This window comes from Schistocerca gregaria, chromosome 5 (genome assembly GCF_023897955.1).
Source record: "Schistocerca gregaria isolate iqSchGreg1 chromosome 5, iqSchGreg1.2, whole genome shotgun sequence".
NCBI lineage: Eukaryota > Metazoa > Arthropoda > Insecta > Orthoptera > Acrididae > Schistocerca > Schistocerca gregaria.
Window position 1 is genome coordinate 669,072,294 of NC_064924.1, and position 19,525 is coordinate 669,091,818.

General features: G+C 39.8%; 1 protein-coding gene across 11 annotated transcripts in view; it reads right to left on the bottom strand.

The window, feature by feature from the left end:
• The window catches only part of LOC126272093 (protein abrupt-like), a 546,798-nt gene that overhangs the window by 99,436 nt on the left and 427,837 nt on the right, over positions 1 to 19,525 (bottom strand). For 2 of the 11 annotated variants that reach the window (XR_007549175.1, XM_049974669.1), the window contains exons 1-2: positions 8,814 to 9,036; positions 7,312 to 7,677 (exon numbers count right to left, since the gene is read on the bottom strand). Coding sequence is in view for 6 of the 11 variants with exons in the window: in XM_049974669.1 (XP_049830626.1) it covers positions 7,312 to 7,509 (198 nt within the window). In the remaining 5 variants the exon portion in view is untranslated. The other 9 variants (XR_007549171.1, XM_049974668.1, XM_049974671.1 and 6 more) reach the window with 8 other exon arrangements.

The window sequence follows — 19,525 nt, forward strand, 5'->3', positions numbered from 1 at the left end:
TTGCAGAAAGAGCCAACAGAACGATCGTAGAAAAGGCATTGCTGAGCTACCTAAGTGTTTTTGAGCACGGGCTGTGTCAACATCAGTGTATTTAATTAACAGATCACCTATCAAAGCTGCGAAACACAAGACACCTTATGAAGTATGGACTGGGAAGAAACCAGATCTAAAGCACTTAAAAGTCTTTGGATGTGAAGCCATGGCTAAGATTTCAAAACCATGAAGAGGAAAATGGGATGCAAAATCTCAAAAATATATTTTTTTGGCTACCGTGAGGATTCAAAAGCCTACAGATTTTATAATCCTATGAATAAGAAACTTCCCCCATGAACCATGGACCTTGCCGTTGGTGGGGAGGCTTGCGTGCCTCAGCGATACAGATAGCCGTACCGTAGGTGCAACCACAACGGAGGGGTACCTGTTGAGAGGCCAGACAAACGTGTGGTTCCTGAAGAGGGGCAGCAGCCTTTCCAGTAGTTGCAGGGGCAACAGTCTGGATGATTGACTGATCTGGCCTTGCAACAATAACCAAAACGGCCTTGCCGTGCTGGTACTGCGAACGGCTGAAAACAAGGGGAAACTACGGCCGTACTTTTTCCCGAGGGCATGCAGCTTTACTGTATGATTAAATGATGATGGCGTCCTCTTGGGTAAAATATTCCGGAGGTAAAATAGTCCCCCATTCGGATATCTGGGCGGGGACTACTCAAGAGGAAGTCGTTATCAGGAGAAAGAAAACTGGCGTTCTGCAGATCGGAGCGTGGAATGTCAGATCCATTAATCGGGCAGGTAGGTTAGAAAATTTAAAAAGGGAAATGGATAGGTTAAAGTTAGATCTAGTGGGAATTAGTGAAGTTCGGTGGCAGGAGGAACAAGACTTTTGGTCAGGTGACTACAGGGTTATAAACACAAAATCAAATAGGAGTAATGCAGTGGTAGGTTTAATAACGAATAGGAAAATAGGAATGCAGGTAAGCTACTAAAAACAGCATAGTGAATGCATTATTGTGGCCAAGATAGATACGAAGCCCACACCTACTACACTAGTACAAGTTTATATGCCAACTAGCTCTGCAGCTGGCAAAGAAATTGAAGAAATGTATGATCAAATAAAAGAAATTATTCAGATAGTGAAGGGAGATGAAAATTTAATCGTCATGGGTGACTGGAATTCGGTAGAAGGCTCTATACATGGAAGAAGCCTGGAGATACTAAAAGGTATCAGATAGATTATATAATGGTAAGACAGAGATTTAGGAACCAGGTTTTAAATTGTAAGACATTTCCAGGGGCAGATGTGGCCTCTGACCACAATCTATTGGTTATGACCTGTAGATTAAAACTGAAGAAACTGCAAAAAGGTGGAAATTTAAGGAGATGCGATATGGATAAACTAAAAGAACCAGAAGTTGTACAGAGTTTCAGGGAGAGCATAAGGGAGCAATTGACAGGAATGGGGGAAAGAAATACAGTAGAAGAAGAATGGGTAGCTTTGAGGGATGAAGTAGTGAAGGCAGCAGAGGATCAAGTAGGTAAAAAGACAAGGGCTAGTAGAAATCCTTGGGTGACAGAAGAAATATTGAATCTAATTGATGAAAGGAGAAAATATAAAAATGCATTAAATGAAGCAGGCAAAAAGGAATACAGACGTCTCAAAAATGAGAGCGACAGGAAGTGCAAGATGGCTAAGCAGGGATGGCTAGAGGACAAATGTAAGGAAGTAGAGGCTTATCTCACTAGGGGTAAGATAGATACTGCCTACAGGAAAATTAAAGAGACCTTTGGAGAAAAGAGAACCACTTGTATGAATATCAAGAGCTCAGACGGAAACCCAGTTCTAAGCAAAGAAGAGAAAGCAGAAAGGTGGAAGGAGTATATAGAGGGTCTATACAAGGGCGATGTACTTGAGGACAATATTATGGAATTGGAAGAGGATGTAGATGAAGATGAAATGGGAGATACGATACTGCGTGTAGAGTTTGACAGAGCACTGAAAGAGCTGATCGAAACAAGGCCCCCCCAGAGTAGACAACATTCCATTGGAACTACTGACGGCGTCGGGAGAGCCAGTCCTGACAAAACTCTACCATCTGGTGAGCAAGATGTATAAAATAGGTGAAATACCCTCAGACTTCAAGACGAATATAATAATTCCAATCCCAAAGAAAGCTGGTGTTGACAGATGTGAAAATTACCGAACTATCAGTTTAATAAGCCACAGCTGCAAAACACTAACGCGAATTCTTTACAGACGAATGGAAAAACTAGTAGAAGCCGACCTTGGGGAAGATCAGTTTGGCTTCCGTAGAAATGTTGGAACATGTGAGGCAATACTGACCCTACGACTTATATTAGAAGCTAGATTAAGAAGGGCAAACCTACGTTTCTAGCATTTGTAGACTTAGAGAAAGCTTTTGACAATGTTGACTGGAATACTCTCTTTCTAATTCTGAAGGTGGCAGGGGTAAAATACAGGGAGCGAAAGGCTATTTACAATTTGTACATAAACCAGATGGCAGTTATAAGAGTCGAGGGACATGAAAGGGAAGCAGTGGTTGGGAAGGGAGTAAGACAGGGTTGTAGTCTCTCTCCGATGTTATTCAATCTGTATATTGAGCAAGCAGTAAAGGCAACAAAAGAAAAATTCGGAGTAGGTATTAAAATCCATGGAGAAGAAATAAAAACTTTGAGGTTCGCCGATGACATTGTAATTCTGTCAGAGACAGCAAAGGGTTTGGAAGAGCAATTGAATGGAATGGATAGTGTCTTGAAAGGAGGATATAAGATGAACATCAACAAAAGCAAAACGAGGATAATGGAATGTAGTCGAATTAAGTCGGGTGATGCTGAAGGAATGAGATTAGGAAATGAGACACTTAAAGTAGTAAATCAGTTTTGCTATTTGGGGAGCAAAATAACTGATGATGGTCGAAGTAGAGAGGATATAAAATGTAGACTGGCAATGGCAAGGAAAGCGTTTCTGAAGAAGAGAAATTTGTTAACATCGAGTATAGATTTAAGTGTCAGGAAGTCTCTTCTGAAAGTATTTGTATGGAGTGTAGCCATGTATGGAAGTGAAACATGGACAATAAATAGTTTGGACTAGAAGAGAATAGAAGCTTTCGAAATGTGGTGCTACAGAAGAATACTGAAGATAAGGTGGATAGAGCACGTAACTAATGAGGAGGTATTGAATAGGATTGGGGAGAAGAGAAGTTTGTGGCACAACTTGACTAGAAGAAGGGATCGTTTGGTAGGACATGTTCTAAGACATCGAGGGATCACCAATTTAGTATTGAGGGCAGCGTGGAGGGTAAAAATCATAGAGGGAGACCAAGAGATGAATACACTAAGCAGGTTCAGAAAGATGTAGGTTGCAGTAGGTGCTGGGAGATGAAGAAGCTTGCACAGGATAGAGTAGCATGGAGAGCTGCATCAAACCAGTCTCAGGACTGAAGACCACAACAAACAACATTAATAAGAAGATAATAAGTGGAAACTTAAACAGAGGAAGCCGAGAATAAAGAGGAAGCCGATGTGCTACCTGAGAATCAAATTGAGGAAGAATATTCAACTAAGGGAGTCAGTTAAAGGCGGTGTTCACGTATAGCAAAATCAAAAGAATATACCAAGAATGAAATGTATGCTGCCCTAACAATCAACAATGAACCAATCACAGTTAATAAAGCTTTAGCAAGTTCAAGTGCTCGAGATTGAAAGAGGCTGTTGAAAAGGAGCTGCAATCTTTTGTGGATGATGACACATATGAATAAGTTGACATGCCTGAAAATAAAAAGCCACTAAGAACAAGATGGGTGTTCAATATTAAAAATCCTGAAAGTGCAATACCAAAATCCAAAGTCAGATTGGTAGTTAAAGGATATTTCCAGAAAGAAGGACTAGATTACAAAGAAACATTCTCCCCAGTGGTGAAGTATTCATTATTCACCTTTTAGCTCTAGCAGTAAGGGAAGACTAATCAATTCATCAAATGGATGTGAAAACAGCTTACCTGAATGGAAGGCTAGAAGAGGAAATCTATATATGATTCCACTTGATGAAGTTAAGCAACCTTATCAAGAGAAAAGGAGAATTTGGCGTTTGAAGAAAGGCATACATGGATCAAAGCAAAGTGGCCATTGCTGGAATAAATGTTTGCATAAAACTAGGCATGTAACAGTCAAAGGCAGATCCAAGTATATGTCATAAAAGGGCCAATGAAGAAATTGCAGTCATGGCCATTTGGGTAGATGATTTTTATTATTTTAGCCAATAGTGAAAGCCAAATGGCCTTTCCTTTTTTTAAGTTATGGTCAGAATTTAATATGCTTGATTTAGGCGGAATTAATCAATACTTAGGCATGAAGATTCTAAGACGTGCCAACAGAGAAGAATTATGGATGATCGATCTCTGTACACAAGCAAAATCTTAGAAAAGTTCAATATGGAAAACTGTAAACCTGTTTCTACTCCTATAGAAGGTAATGCAAAGCTGCTAATAACTGATGATGACAAGAAATTTAAGGAAAGTACCCTATCTGGAAGCTGTAGGAAGTCTATGTACTTAGCACAGACTTCCAGACCAGACATTGCATTTGCCACAAATGCAGTAAGCAAGTTTTGCAGTGATCCGAGAGAAAAGCACTGGATGGCAGTCAAGAGAATATTCATATATTAAATGGAACTGCCGATTGTAAGTTAAAATACTCTAAAACTGGAAATGTAAATTTGGAAGGATACAGTGATAGAGACTGGGGAAATGAGCTGGAAAGCAGACACTCCATCACTGGAAGTTGTTTTAAACTAATGGGAGGACTGATATCATGGTCACATAAGAGACAAAGATCTGTTGCTTTGAGTACTGTAGAAGCTGAATATATGGCATTGTCCTCAACTACCCAAGAAACTCTTTGGATCCACGCACTGACGAATGAAATAGAATGTCCTCCAACATTAAAGACAACTGTGGTTTTTTGTGATAATATAGGAGCTATTAAACTTGGTGAAACATTATGGTTTAACCTGGGATGCATAGTGTTGAGTATCTGAAAAATATTTGTTCAAGGGGGAGTGTTGGGGACATGTGAACAAACATTTTCCAGCTTGCATAGTGGCACACAAGATATTATGTGCAGAGTGCATTAGACTCTGTGGAATATACATGTTCCGTGTTTGTTGATGGCTAATGTAATATATTTGTGTAGCCAAATGTGTTAATTTGAGTTGTGTGAATAAAGTAAAAGTTTATTTTGTCCCTTAAATAGTTGTTACTTGTCATTTAATTGTGTTAATCTGCATAAACTACAACACCAACTCTCTCCATTTTCAGTAACTGGGAAATAATAATAATAAAATCTCTATTTACAATGGCAGAAATGTAGAACGAGGAATACTGTAAACAGGGAGAAGAATGAAAATGTTCCTGAAATATGGAGAACTTAGGAAAAGTTTTAACAGGGAACATACTGGAGGTCAAAATATGGTAGCAAGAACTTCTAGACAGTGAAAGGCAATATGAGAATGAAGACAGATCTGAACTGTTTGAAATACACGGAAAAAGAAAAACCTATGTAGTCGACCTCTCATTGCATTTTTCATAAATTGTGCATCATATATATATATATATATATATATATATATACACAATGTGTCAAAATATTCGGAGACCTTTCTATTATAGACACATAGACATATATTCTGAATTCACTTTGCAGTTTTAGTTTTTATGATGGAAAGTGCATTAAATATGTACTATTTTAGGCTTTCCTGGTGTAGGAAAATCTTTACTATTTCTCAGGTACTCACCTGGTTGGCATCGTCTAAAAAGCACCTTTTGGACGATGCCACAATATTGAACACCTGAGAAATATTCAAGACACATTAAATATTGTGCAAACTTAAACATTAGGCCATGCTACATTCAACTGTTACCACAATCTCTATTTGGCATTCATGTTTGTTGGTTTCACCTATCCGCAATCTGATTACCACTTTCCAATGTAACCAAAACCGCAAGCTACACTACAGGTCAGTCAGACACTATAACAAAGATTTCAGGTGTTCCAATACCACATTCTAGCCCAGAAAAATGTAGGCAATTAACAAAACTGGCAGAGCATTACGCTTAAGATCATGTAGCTCCCTTAGATGGGAAAGTAAGGAATGACTGGAAATAATTCTTAAATTACATAGGCAAAATATAATTATCCAAACTTGAGTTCTGCGTTCCCAAAGACTCACATGGAACATTATTCATTTATGTTACAGAATTCATAGTTCTGCTCAAGACCACATCTCTGTCTGACTGCAAAGCATGACAAAGAGTTCTTACTGCAACAATTAAATTTAGGATGGAACATACGTGTTCTATTGATCCACTTTTTCTTAGGTACAGGTACCATGAAATTCTATGAGCTGGCCACAAAACGTTAATGCTAAAAAACTTGTGGTATGAGAATGTCATGTATTTCACATATAATTAAGAACAGCTTGGGACATTTGACTCCAAACTGTTATGATACAAGATTTACCTACCGCCCGCCATCATATGCCACTTCATTTGTTCAACCTCAGATAGTCTATACTGACTGCGAGGAGAGGAAAAAAAAAGTAGTAGTAATAATGTACTGCCTATTTAGCAAATGTTTGAAAATGTTTCAGGACATTTCACCATGCCGTCATTCACTTTACGCAGAAAAACTAGCAATACCAAGGTCATCAAAAATCATTTTAAGCACGCAATCCGAGCTTCCAATTTATTATCCGACTGCCAAATTCGGTACGAAAGATCAAACACTTACTGGCATGGTTCTTGATTACATTCTACAGTGAAAGAGAGATTTTTGTAACAGAAAGAGTCAGGTATAAAAGATTGGCTGATATCACAAACACATTACATAGATTTATTATATGTATGAATAACTTAACAGGAAGTGTATGAGGAACATCTTGTACAGAATTAATTCTCTGATGGAATATGCAAGACCTGCATAAGCACAGGACTGGTACACATCATGGAGTAAGCTTCCTCAGAATGTCTTGTTTTGTGTGTTAACAGTAATAATCACAGTTTTCCCACCTGAACAAGTTTGGAATATCTATACATATGGCAACATCTAAAAATGATAAATTAAGGATAGTCACACAATGCAAACACTACTCTAATTTCATGCAACAAATATAAGCCACACCACATGTCCTGTGAAAGAAAAAGAGCCTCAAGGATTTGCTGGTTCTGGACACATACACAAACAATTGTATTTTACATGTCATTACATAAAATGAGCATGTCATGTGCTAGAGGAAACTCACCTTTAACAGTCTTCTAAAATATGGACTACAAGCAGATAGAACCACTTTGTGTGCTGTGAAGGAACATCCATCACATGCCAGAGTAACATCCACAAAATCCTCTTCATCTCTTAGATGTCTGAACGATGAAATAATGCTGGCATGAAAGTCATTCCAACGCAGACTATACTGCTGTTCAGGATCTTGTACTTCACCCATTTGTCTGATGTCCAATGTCCCACTACAGCATCAGGTCTGGAGTCCTTGGTAGTCTGTATTCTGTGCTGCTACTGTTGTCCAGCTAGCAGCTGCTTTATTTTTCTATACGCTAGCTTCAAGTCATTGAATATTCCTAAACACACACTCCCATTTGGCAGAAGTAGACCCCTGAAATCATTAAGAGATATCTATATCAAGTGCAATGTCTACTGTTTTACTGCAACAAGCATGCAAATACGGGTTATAAATACAGTCTGTATGTACGTTAATACTAGTTTACAATGCCTTCTGTGTGAAAATCAAGCACTGATATATGAAAAGGGCACAGGATTCCATGAATATAACGACTGACATGAACTTAGCTTTCAGTTCCATTAATTTAGAAACTTCAATAATCAAGAGCGAGCAACCGCAAATAATTACTATTTAAGCCTTTCATTATTATTTAATTTGATGGCATTTAAGAACTTTAAATGAGAGCCGAGAAATACTTCGGACACACATACTGGTTGGCAAGAAAATTCTGGTATTGGTCACTTGGATACTGCGAAATCACTTTCGTTACACAAAATAAAAGGAAAAGAAATTGTATCACTGCCATTTTTCTTCAAAACGTAACAAATATATGACGTAAATACTGAAACAACGCAACATTTTGCGTAACAATAACAAACAGGACGTCACTGACAGCATAAATTTTGACGTAAAATCAACTAAGGTACTGCTGTTTGAACAATTTTATTCATGGGTGTTAATGTTGCTATCATAATCATAATCGATTAATACTTCTAACCTCCAAAATTTTTATCACTGTACCCCAATCCGTAGATGACATTCGATGTTTCGTAATAATCGACAATATTTCGATAAACTGGAAGAGGAAACCACAAAATTTGATAGCATAAGCACTGAAGTTTGCGTAAAATTCAAAAATACACTTCCAGCAGACAGCTGTCAACCTCTGAACACACATACATAACACTGCTGTAAACAGCCGATTTCTTGTAATGTCAATAAAAATACTCTGCACACAACACTTCCTGCACTATAAAACAAGTAAACTGTGGGATTACTAACACAATTTTCACTTTCGTTTCACAAAATATCTAACATCTTCTGCTGCTGTCTGCTCTCCGTCTGCGATGCATCGCTGCTCACACTTACTGCAGCTGTTATTTTTAAAATATACGAAAATAACTACGAAATATCACTGTAATATGTGTGAAACAACTAATATAATGAGAAACTATCACATTTGTAGCATATTTCAGCTTTTTTCCGCACAAAAATCGGAGCACACAGACCTTCTCCCCAGACACGACCTTCCAAGTACGACGCCTACTAGCTTATGACCCGGTAGGTTCACTTAGCCATCATGGCTGCAAAGAAAACTTCAAAGCGCACAAAAAAAGCGGCCATGTTCACGAACATGAATTGCGCCTCCCCGCTCTAAAAATAAAACACACTGAGATCTGAGGCCACCACACACTACAAAAACAACACGAGCGCATCCCTAAAACACGTTATTCCCACCTGATCCGAGGCGAATACAACACTGGCAGGAACCCGTAGTGTCTCCGCGCTTTTGCGCACGACTGCTCCTCCTGCCAAGCCGATTGATGCCCAATACGCTTAACCCCCGCGGCGGTCAGAGCCGAACGCGAAATATAGCGAATTAAAATCAGACTCCGAGCAACATATGACTACATTTTTTGCGAGTTGTGAAATGTGTCACGAAATTTCGCCGTCCAGAAAACTAGCTCACACGTTCAGACGTTGGCTAAAGGTGCAGCGAAGCTACAGATAGTTATTTTATAGAAGTAAATGAGTTGTCATGCATAATTAACTTCCTAAAATTATTTATTTATTTTTATTTCTATACCGCTTTCAAACATCTTCACTTAATTTCAAATACCGCTAAGCCTAATTTTATGCGAATACGTTTCCAAGTGTTCTCTGATTTGCTGAAAATTATTTGTTATACTAAAAAGTTAATCACGGTAACTTGATCAAAGAAAAAATATGCCCATTAAAACACACGTTATATTGTCAGTTGAAGTTTCAACGGAAACAAAAACAGAAGTTATAGTATTAAAATAGTTCAATTGTTGCGAAATCTTCCTTACTATTGCAGACATGTAGTTCTGAAGCAGAAATTCAGTATCTCAAAAATTCGATACCGCACACTTTCATAAAAAGACCCATATTGACATTAAGAACAGATAACGTATCCCTAGTAATTAATGAAATTATATATGCGGTATATTGTCTTTTGACGCTCCTCGTCGCTTAATTGGACGCAATTATTTTTTTACTTGCTTAGGTGGAATATATATCAACAAGACGTAACTAATGACATTGATTGACTACGTCAGTTCTTTGCAGAATATTTTGAACATGATAAATGAAAACAAAGACGACACTGGTGAAACCTTTGTTGTGCCTGATGACGCGTAACACCAGAAAGCCACTCTGTGAAAGAAAAGCAATAAATATTTTAGAATATTACATGAGTGTAGTACCTGTATTCATCCACGAGTAATTGATCAGTTTAACATCTTCTCAATCTCGGGCTGAAAAGCAAGTACCGGTACTTTCAATCATTGTTGGTGTCATTGTTGTACCGTATATCATTCGAATTTCTTTTTATTTATGGAAAATAATATAGTTTACAGTTTAATTTGTTATTCTATTAAATATTTGTTATTCTATTAATTGTTATTCTATTAAATTTGTTATTCTATTAAATAAAAAATATTTTTCTCTCCCTCCCACCTGTTGCTCAAAGGATATTATACATTTTATCTAAACACATCTTTTCACATTCAAAATTTGCTTCCTAATAGAAACAGTTTTGGAAATCAAAAATTTTTAAGTCTGGAAATATCAGGAACAATGTTTGAAAGGCACTGCTGCACTTTTTGTAGAACTTACCGTGCGCGCAACCTTCCTTTCTTTCTATCAACATTCCAAAACATATTCTCAATTATGTTGTATTCCACGTTGTAAGTTAAGAAATAACACTGGCTCTATACAAACTAAAACGCGATATTAATCATTACCGTTACGTATTATGTGTAAATTATAAATGTATGGTCGTTTCAGAAATAAAATAGTGACTGAGAATAAATGCAGATACAAAGGAATACAAACGTCTCAAAAATGAGATCGACAGGAAGTGCAAAATGGCTAAGCAGGGATGGCTAGAGGACAAATGTAAGGATGTAGAGGGTTATCTCACTAGAGGTAAGATAGATACTGCCTACAGGAAAATTAAAGAGACCTTTGGAGAAAAGAGAACCACTTGTATGAATATCAAGAGCTCAGATGGAAACCCAGTTCTATGCAAAGAAGGGAAAGCAGAAAGGTTGAAGGAGTATATAGAGGTCTATACAAGGGTGATCTACTTGAGGACAATATTAATAAGAAACAGCTGCAAAATACTAACTCGAGTTCTTTACAGACGAATGGAAAAACTAGTAGAAGCCAACCTCGGAGAAGATCAGTTTGGATTCCGTAGAAATACTGGAACACGTGAGGCAATACTGACCCTACGACTTATCTTAGAAGAAAGATTAAGGAAAGGCAAACATACGTTTCTAGCATTTGTAGACTTAGAGAAAGCTTTTGACAATGTTGACTGGAATATTCTCTTTCAAATTCTGAAGGTGGCACGGGTAAAATACAGGGAGCGAAAGGCTATTTACAATTTGTACATAAACCAGATGGCAGTTATAAGAGTCGAGGGACATGAAAGGGAAGCAGTGGTTGGGAAGGGAGTGAGACAGGGTTGTAGTCTCTCTCCGATGTTATTCAATCTGTATACTGAGCAAGCAGTAAAGGCAACAAAAGAAAAATTCGGAGTAGGTATTAAAATCCATGGAGAAGAAATAAAAACTTTGAGGTTCGCCGATGACATTGTAATTCTGTCAGAGACAGCAAAGGGTTTGGAAGAGCAATTGAATGGAATGGATAGTGTCTTGAAAGGAGGATATAAGATGAACATCAACAAAAGCAAAACGAGGATAATGGAATGTAGTCGAATTAAGTCGGGTGATGCTGAAGGAATGAGATTAGGAAATGAGACACTTAAAGTAGTAAATCAGTTTTGCTATTTGGGGAGCAAAATAACTGATGATGGTCGAAGTAGAGAGGATATAAAATGTAGACTGGCAATGGCAAGGAAAGCGTTTCTGAAGAAGAGAAATTTGTTAACATCGAGTATAGATTTAAGTGTCAGGAAGTCTCTTCTGAAAGTATTTGTATGGAGTGTAGCCATGTATGGAAGTGAAACATGGACAATAAATAGTTTGGACTAGAAGAGAATAGAAGCTTTCGAAATGTGGTGCTACAGAAGAATGCAGAAGATTAAATGGGTAGATCACATAACTAATGAGGAGGTATTGAATAGGATTGGGGAGAAGAGAAGTTTGTGGCACAACTTGACCAGAAGAAGGGATCGTTTGGTAGGACATGTTCTAAGACATCGAGGGATCACCAATTTAGTATTGGAGGGCAGCGTGGAGGGTAAAAATCATAGAGGGAGACCAAGAGATGAATACACTAAGCAGGTTCAGAAGGATGTAGGTTGCAGTAGGTGCCTGGAGATGAAGAAGCTTGCACAGGATATAGTAGCATGGAGAGCTGCATCAAACCAGTCTCAAGACTGAAGACAACAACAACAACAAGTAAATAACGTCAAATGCGTCATAGACGTAAATTGCAAACTACCGAAATGCGATGATGTGATATCAGGAAGATAATCAACTTAAGGCTGCAATCGAAACATAGAGTTACCCTGTGGAATAACAATTTATTGTCTTCGTGACCTTAAGAAACGTTCAGCTATTCCTATTTCAGCCATGTAAAAGGTGGAAACTATACATTAATGGAGAAATACATAAAACTTGCCATTTCTTGGAGCTCGATGTAGAAAAATACTGGTCACATAGTTCCTGATAAAAAAGCAATGAGTGTAAGATATCACACCAGTAAAACAAAAAAACAAATGATATATTGGTATTCAGAAATTACATTTCAGTTTCCAACAGATCACTAACTTTTAAAATGCAAGTCACACTTCACATACCGTACATTACGCAATATTTTAATTCTTTTGTCAATTCTCTATACAACTTCCGGCAGTTAACTGAATTTCCCAGAATGAGGAAAAGTACTCTTACTGAAAATTTACATTTGTATAATGCAACTCTGCACGAACTTTCACAAGTGGAAGAGCTTGATAATATTCCAAGTGAAGTGTTTTATAATAAATGTTATATTGATATATAAATATATTGTGGAGCATTATGGTGGTTTATACAGAGAAATGGAATAATAATTGTATCTCAACATGGTTTAAATAAGGATTTAATTTAGTCTTCTGAAAACGGAGTACCACGTAGCCTTGGAATTCAACGTTTTTTTCAATTTTTATGTTCAGTAACGAATGAGTAATTTCACATGTAGTGTGGTTCTGGATAAGATAACTCTTTATTGAGCACCTCGAACCACATAACAAGCCAAAACTACAGACACTGACCGACAAACGTGTTGCGGTGGATACGATAAACAAATAAACAAAAGACTAATTACTCGATGTGCATCAATATTTTTAACATAGACTACATGTCACCACATCAGTTATAGCCACAAGCTATTCCCTTCCCACTGAAACGCTGAGTTATTTTTTTGAGAAGTGCACTGTGCGACCAGATTATGTAGTTTGTTGGATTGGCTGATGATGCTCCGAAGGTTTGATACCTGGAGCTATTTGTCTACTTGAGCTTGACGTAGGTAATCCAGGAATCATATTCTTCAGCAGGAAGGCTGGCTTGGACATGTCTGTTAAGACTGTCTTCTGATCAAGAGGTGTTTCTACAGCAAAGTGCTTTTCGTAGTGTGGGCGTATCAGATACGGCCTGTCATAGACAGGTTGATGAAGGGTTTTCTGTGTATCCTGCCTTACGAAAGCATCTGAAGACATCATAAGTTCAGGATGGTGGAAGGCAGGCGGACAGGAGTTGTACCGTAATGTCAAACATTTATTAGTTGTAGTGAAACAATGTTCCGCTTGAAGTTGAAAATGAAAGTTGGAATGCCATACTCGACGGGAGTGGTATTAAACAAATTAGCTGGAACTCTAGTTATTGCGCCGTATCCCGTTTTTGCGTCAGTAGTGTGCTATTCTAGGATCGTAAAAGCAGGAAGATCCACTAAAATTATTGGTACGTTCTTGACCCAGTAATCTGAAAGTTGGGCTCTTAATACCACCTTGATGTTGTGTTGTCACCATTCAACTTTTGCCATTCGATGCCAGATGTTAAACAATGGTTTGATGTGGTATATACTAGAGTGTTTGTGATATGAGTGAACAATTGACAGTCAGATTCCCGTCCTCTGCCTGTTGCGACGATTTTTAGGACTCCAAAACAAGCAATCCCTGATGATATGTGTGTGCAGGCAACATTTTCTGCAGATATGTCCTTCAGTGTAACTGCCTCTGGCCAATGTGTGAACCTATATATAATTGTTAAGAGACTGGAGGGGCCTTGAGAGCAAGGTTGTGTCCCCACTAAACCAACAATGGATGCCAGTGTGCAAGAAGCAACTGTAAACTAAACTGAAAGTTCCACAAGCAATGGTTGCATGATCTGAAATTTTTGCTTAGCGACAGTGAATACAAGTTCTGCAGACAGTTTTATATCTCGTTTCAGTGAAGGCCAAATGAAACACTATTGATTCAGGTCCATTGCACCTTTGATGCCAGGATGAGCCAAGTCACAAAATACATGGAAGACTCTTTGTAGGTAGGATGGAGCAACATAAGGCGCGAGTTTCCCTGTAGGATTGTCAAAGTTGCTGTGATCCATCAGGTAACAATGTAGTTGCAAATGTTAAAGAACAAGAGTCCGAATTCTTCACTTTTGCTTTCTCTTCCAGGAAGGTATCGAGTATCTGTGGTGAACAGACAGGAAAATTTCAGGTGGCAAAGTTGCCTGAGTGTTTTTTTTCTTGGGCGCTATTTTAAGGCAAATGATAATGTATTGTGGTCCGTACATATTTTGAGTTCTCTGTCTTCTGGTAGAAAATGAAAGTGTCTAGTGGTCAAATATGCTGCCCACAATTCACTAATGTAGGCACCATAGCTGTGGTGTGTGTCGTTGAAAGCGTTGGAGAAACATACAAACAGTTAAGGTGTTGCTTCTCGCAAATGGTGTAAAGAAGCACCTATAGATCAGTCCAAAGTATCAACTGTCAAAATAAGGGAAGATCTGTTGAGGAATGAGCGAGCTGAGTTGCATCAACTTGTTCTCCTTTTTTCTCCTTGAATAATTTGTCAGCTGTGTCAGTCCTTGTAATGGGGCGATTGTCCTTCCTATTGATATCCGTTCGTAAGTTAAACAATGGTTGTTGGATATCTACAGCCTGGGATAACAGGTGTCTGTAGAAACTCACCAGTGATGAAAGCCGACGTAGTTCTGTTACAACTCTGGAATGAGCAAAGGTCTTGATTATTTTTCACTTCTTCTGGTAATGGCGAAATTCTTTCATGTGTGACGCATTAACTCAAGAATGATCGATCTCTCCCTCCCTCTCTCTCTCTCTCTCTCTCTCTCTCTCTCTCTCTCTCTCTCTCTTCCACCCTCTCTCTTTCCTGTCTCCAAAATGAAATTTCCAACATTAACACTGAGGTGATATTCACCCAGCCGTTCAAGAACCTGTTGCAGGTGCGTTACATGTACTTCATATAACGTTGAAGCTACAGGAATACCATTTAAATTGGAATGCACGAAAGGAAAATCATTCAAAATGCTGTTAATAAACTGCAAGAATAAGTGTGCTGCACTGCAGGGACCAAACGGCATTTTCAAAAATTCGATAAATCCAAATGAGGCAATCACAGATGTTTTAAATCATCTTCTGCCAAAAGAGGACTGTGGTGACAAGACAAATAAGGTAAGTTTTAGGGACTATCTTTCTGAGGGAGTGTTGGCAGTTGAAATCTTGTAAATAAGCTATTGAGTAGCGGTGTCGCGCTGTGACAGCATTTACGGATCTACGGTCTCACATAGAGATGGCAGGTTCCCCTGGAACAAGATGGGGAGGAATAGGCCAGCAACTTTTAAGAGGACGGCATTTACCAAGGTTGATCATCTCTTGAAATTTAAGTTTTGCTTAAGTTAACTTTGCAGGTGATAAGTATCTGGCTCGTTATGCACTGGAGGTCCTGTACTTGTGATCGTGTGTTGCACTTTAAGTTCAGGAAAATCGTTATTAGGCTTCACGTTAACAATGTTAGCAAGCCTAAGCATTTGTGCTGTGGGTCAGTCAAAAGCACTAAATTATCACTAGACTGTGAAAGGATGGATAAAAAAATCTACTCACCAAGCGGTGACAGAAGAACACACATTTACAGGGGATTAAGTACGCAAGCTTTCGGAGCCCGTGGCTCCTTCTTCTGCCAGAGGAGTTGAAGGGGACGCAAGAGGGTGAAGGAAAACAACTGGGGAAGTTTAGGAAAACGGTTAGCGTTCGGAAAAGTCAACTAGATACATGGCTCATGGGAACTTTCTGGACGGCATGAGAAGGAAAGACAGTAGTTACGTCTGCCGAGACTGTACTAGCGATTAAAGTTTGTCGGTCAAGTTAGCTTTTGCACTAAACATCAAACAATAGATCATAATAGCTAAAAAAAAAAAAATCGGCTCCAAAATTAGCTGGCGAACGCCTTCTAGGAAAAATGACCAGAAGGAAATCTTCGAAGGCTTTTTCGACGTTTAGTAGGCGTTCACTATGTATATGTGTATCACCGGACCGATTGCAGTGTGGAGTAGTCGCATCTGAAGGTTTTTGCGACCAAGTAATGTTACTGGCAGAATGGAAACGTCTACTCCATGGTCAACCAGTGTAAGATGCCTTCTCCGTTATTCGTATCTATCACGACCAAATTTCTCTCAAAAACTAGCTGTACTGATAAACCACGGCGATAGAACTAATGTTTATGCTGCACAGCTTAGAGTGGGCTTCGTACGGGAACGGAAAATGCACATTAAGACTAAAAATGTGACTGTGTGCCTCCCAGTAGACGCCGTATCAAAATCTCCACACTTGCCATTAAAAACCTTCGAACTCAGTTATTTCTAATAGACTCGAAAATGATTCGACAACAGACACTGGCTTCATAGAACTGAAATGTTTATTGTCTCTAGTATAAGACACGGTACACTTTGCGAACGTTTTTAAGCACACGTAGTTACCTTCACTCTTATTTCAGCTTGTTATTACTTTTCTGAGGTAACCATTGCTTCTACCGATGTTTGCTAACGACTCGCTTCTAATACCGACGAGTTCTCAGCCCCTTTCACGAACACTGCAACATTTGATGAATTTATCGAACGTCGCAGAGCACGCGGTCATGTCTTGTCCAGTCTGACACGCAGTCCTGACTCCCTGCACACTAGACCTTCCCTTCCCACCAAGTGTCATTCGGCGCCATACCGAGCTTCTCGACCACTGGGGATTCCTCTGGCTGCAAAGAGCGCCACGTGTCAGGTACACGTGTCGGTGCTCAAGAAGTAACTGTATCGGTAACCTTACGTCAGTTACTGACAGAGGGTGGGGCGATTTAGTTACCTAAGTGTGTGTGTGTGGGGGGGGGGGGGGGGGGGGAGGGGGGGGCAGTGTCGGACTAAGCCCGTCGGAGGCCCGGGGCAGTGAAACTAAATGAGGCCCCAGCCTGCTCAGAAAGCGAAATATTTAATGTTTGTAGTGCACGTTTCGAAAGAAAAATGAGTAATACTGATATAATGACTGACAAAAAAGTGTTTATCACACATGTACTCTACACTTTAGTAATTATAATATGCATACTGAATGATATAGGAGAGAAACTAAATGAGCATTTAGCACAGCAACCATAAGCAGAGTGCAAAGAAGTAATATAGAAAGGAATAAGAAAATTACTTTTATTTCATATGTCTGGAAATGAAGTTCTTACAATTACAAAATTACTTAGTTTTTTGAACTTAAGCGTAAGATAGTACTTATTATTGGTATTATTACACTGAGGTGACAAAAGTCATGGGATACTTCCGCAACTCAGTGTGGCATGAACTCAACAAGTCGTTGGAAGTCGCCTGCAGAAATGCTGGGCAATGTTGCCTCTACACCGCCCACTGTTCTGAAAATGTTGGCGGTGTAGCATTTTGTGCACAAACTGATCTCTTAATTATGTCCCACGCATGTTAGATAGGATTCACGTTGGACCATCTGAGAGTCCAAATCATTTGCTCATATTGTCCACGATGTTCTTTAAACCAATTGTGACCAATCATGATGCAGTCACATGGTCGTCGATTGTTCTTTGGGGACAAAGTCCATGAACGGCTGCAGATGGTCTCCAAGTACTTCAGGTGGACCAGAGGATCCAGCCCACACCATTATGGAGACACCACCAGCTTGCTCAGTGCCTTGTTGACATCTTGGGTCCATGGCTTTGTGGGATCTGCGCCACACTCAAACCCTACCATCAGCTCTTACCAACTGAAATCGGGACTCATCTGACCATGCCACGGTTTCCCCGTCGTCTTGGGGTCCAACTGATATGGTCAGGAGCGCAGAGGAGGAGCTGCACGCGATGTCGTGCTGTTAATAAAAGCACGCATGGCTGTCGCTTGCTGCCATAGCCTATTATCACCAAATTTCGCTGCATTGTCCTAGCGGATACGTTCGTCGTACGTCCCGCATTTATTTGTGCAGTTATTTTACGCAGTGTTGCTTGTCTGTTAGTACTGAGAACTAAACGCAAACGCTGCTGCTGTCGGTCGTTAAGTGAACGTCATCGGCTATTGCGTTGTACGTGGTGAGAGGTAAAGCCTGAAATTTAGTATTCTCCGAATTCTCTTGACACTGTGAATCTCGGCATACTGAATACTGCAACTATTTCCGAAATGGAATGTCCCATGCGCCTTGTTCCAGCTACCATTCTGCGTTGAGAGATTGTTAATTCGAGTCGTGCGAACATAATCATATCGGATACCTTTTCACACGAATCACACGAATACAAATGACAACACCCATGCAGTGCCCTTCTATACACTGTGTAAACGATACTACCGCCATCTGTGTGTGTGCGTATCGCTATACCAAGATTTTGTCACCTCAGTGTATTGTACACACATCAAAAAAAGTTTTGCGTCACCCAGGTTCCCAGAACTTTCGAAGATAGACGTTGACAGTGGATATTGTTTCACAGATACAGTCCCTCTAACTGTTCTTAGATGTCACTAAACCCGCCCAAAGATGTAAAAAACCATGCATGCGCGGCGCCTATTAGACGGAGGGCGTTCAACAGCCGATCAGTTCGAGTCATTCCACTAGGAAGGAGGTACTCGGCTCGTGTTGTCTGTAGTTCAACCATGCCTAGACAATTAATGCCGCGGTTCGATCCCGTCCGCATTGTTACTTTGTGCCAGGAGGAGCTCTCAACAAGGGAAGTGTCCAGGCATTTCAGAGTGAACCTAAGCGATGTAGTTCGGATATGGAGGAGATACAGACAGGAACTGCCGAGTCCATGCCTCGCTCATGCCGCCCAAGGGCTACTACTGCGGCGTTTGACCGCTACCTACGGATTATGGCTCGGATGAACCCAGACAGCAACGCCATCTTGTTCAATAATGCTTTTCGTGCAGGCACAGTTCGTCGTGTTACGACTCAAACTGTGTGCAATAGGCTGCATGATGCGCAGCTTCACTCCCGACGTCCATGGCGAGGTCCATCTTTGCAACCACGACACCATCCAGCGCGATACAGAATAGGCCCAACAACATGCCGAATGGACCGCTCAGGATTATCACCACGTTCTCTTCACCAATGAGTGTCGCATATGCCTTCAACCAGACAATCGTCGGAGGCGTGCTTGGAGGCACCCCGGTCAGGCTGAACGCCTTAGACACACTGGACAGTGAGTGCAACAAGGTGGAGGTTCCCTGCTGTTTTGGGGTGGCATTATGTG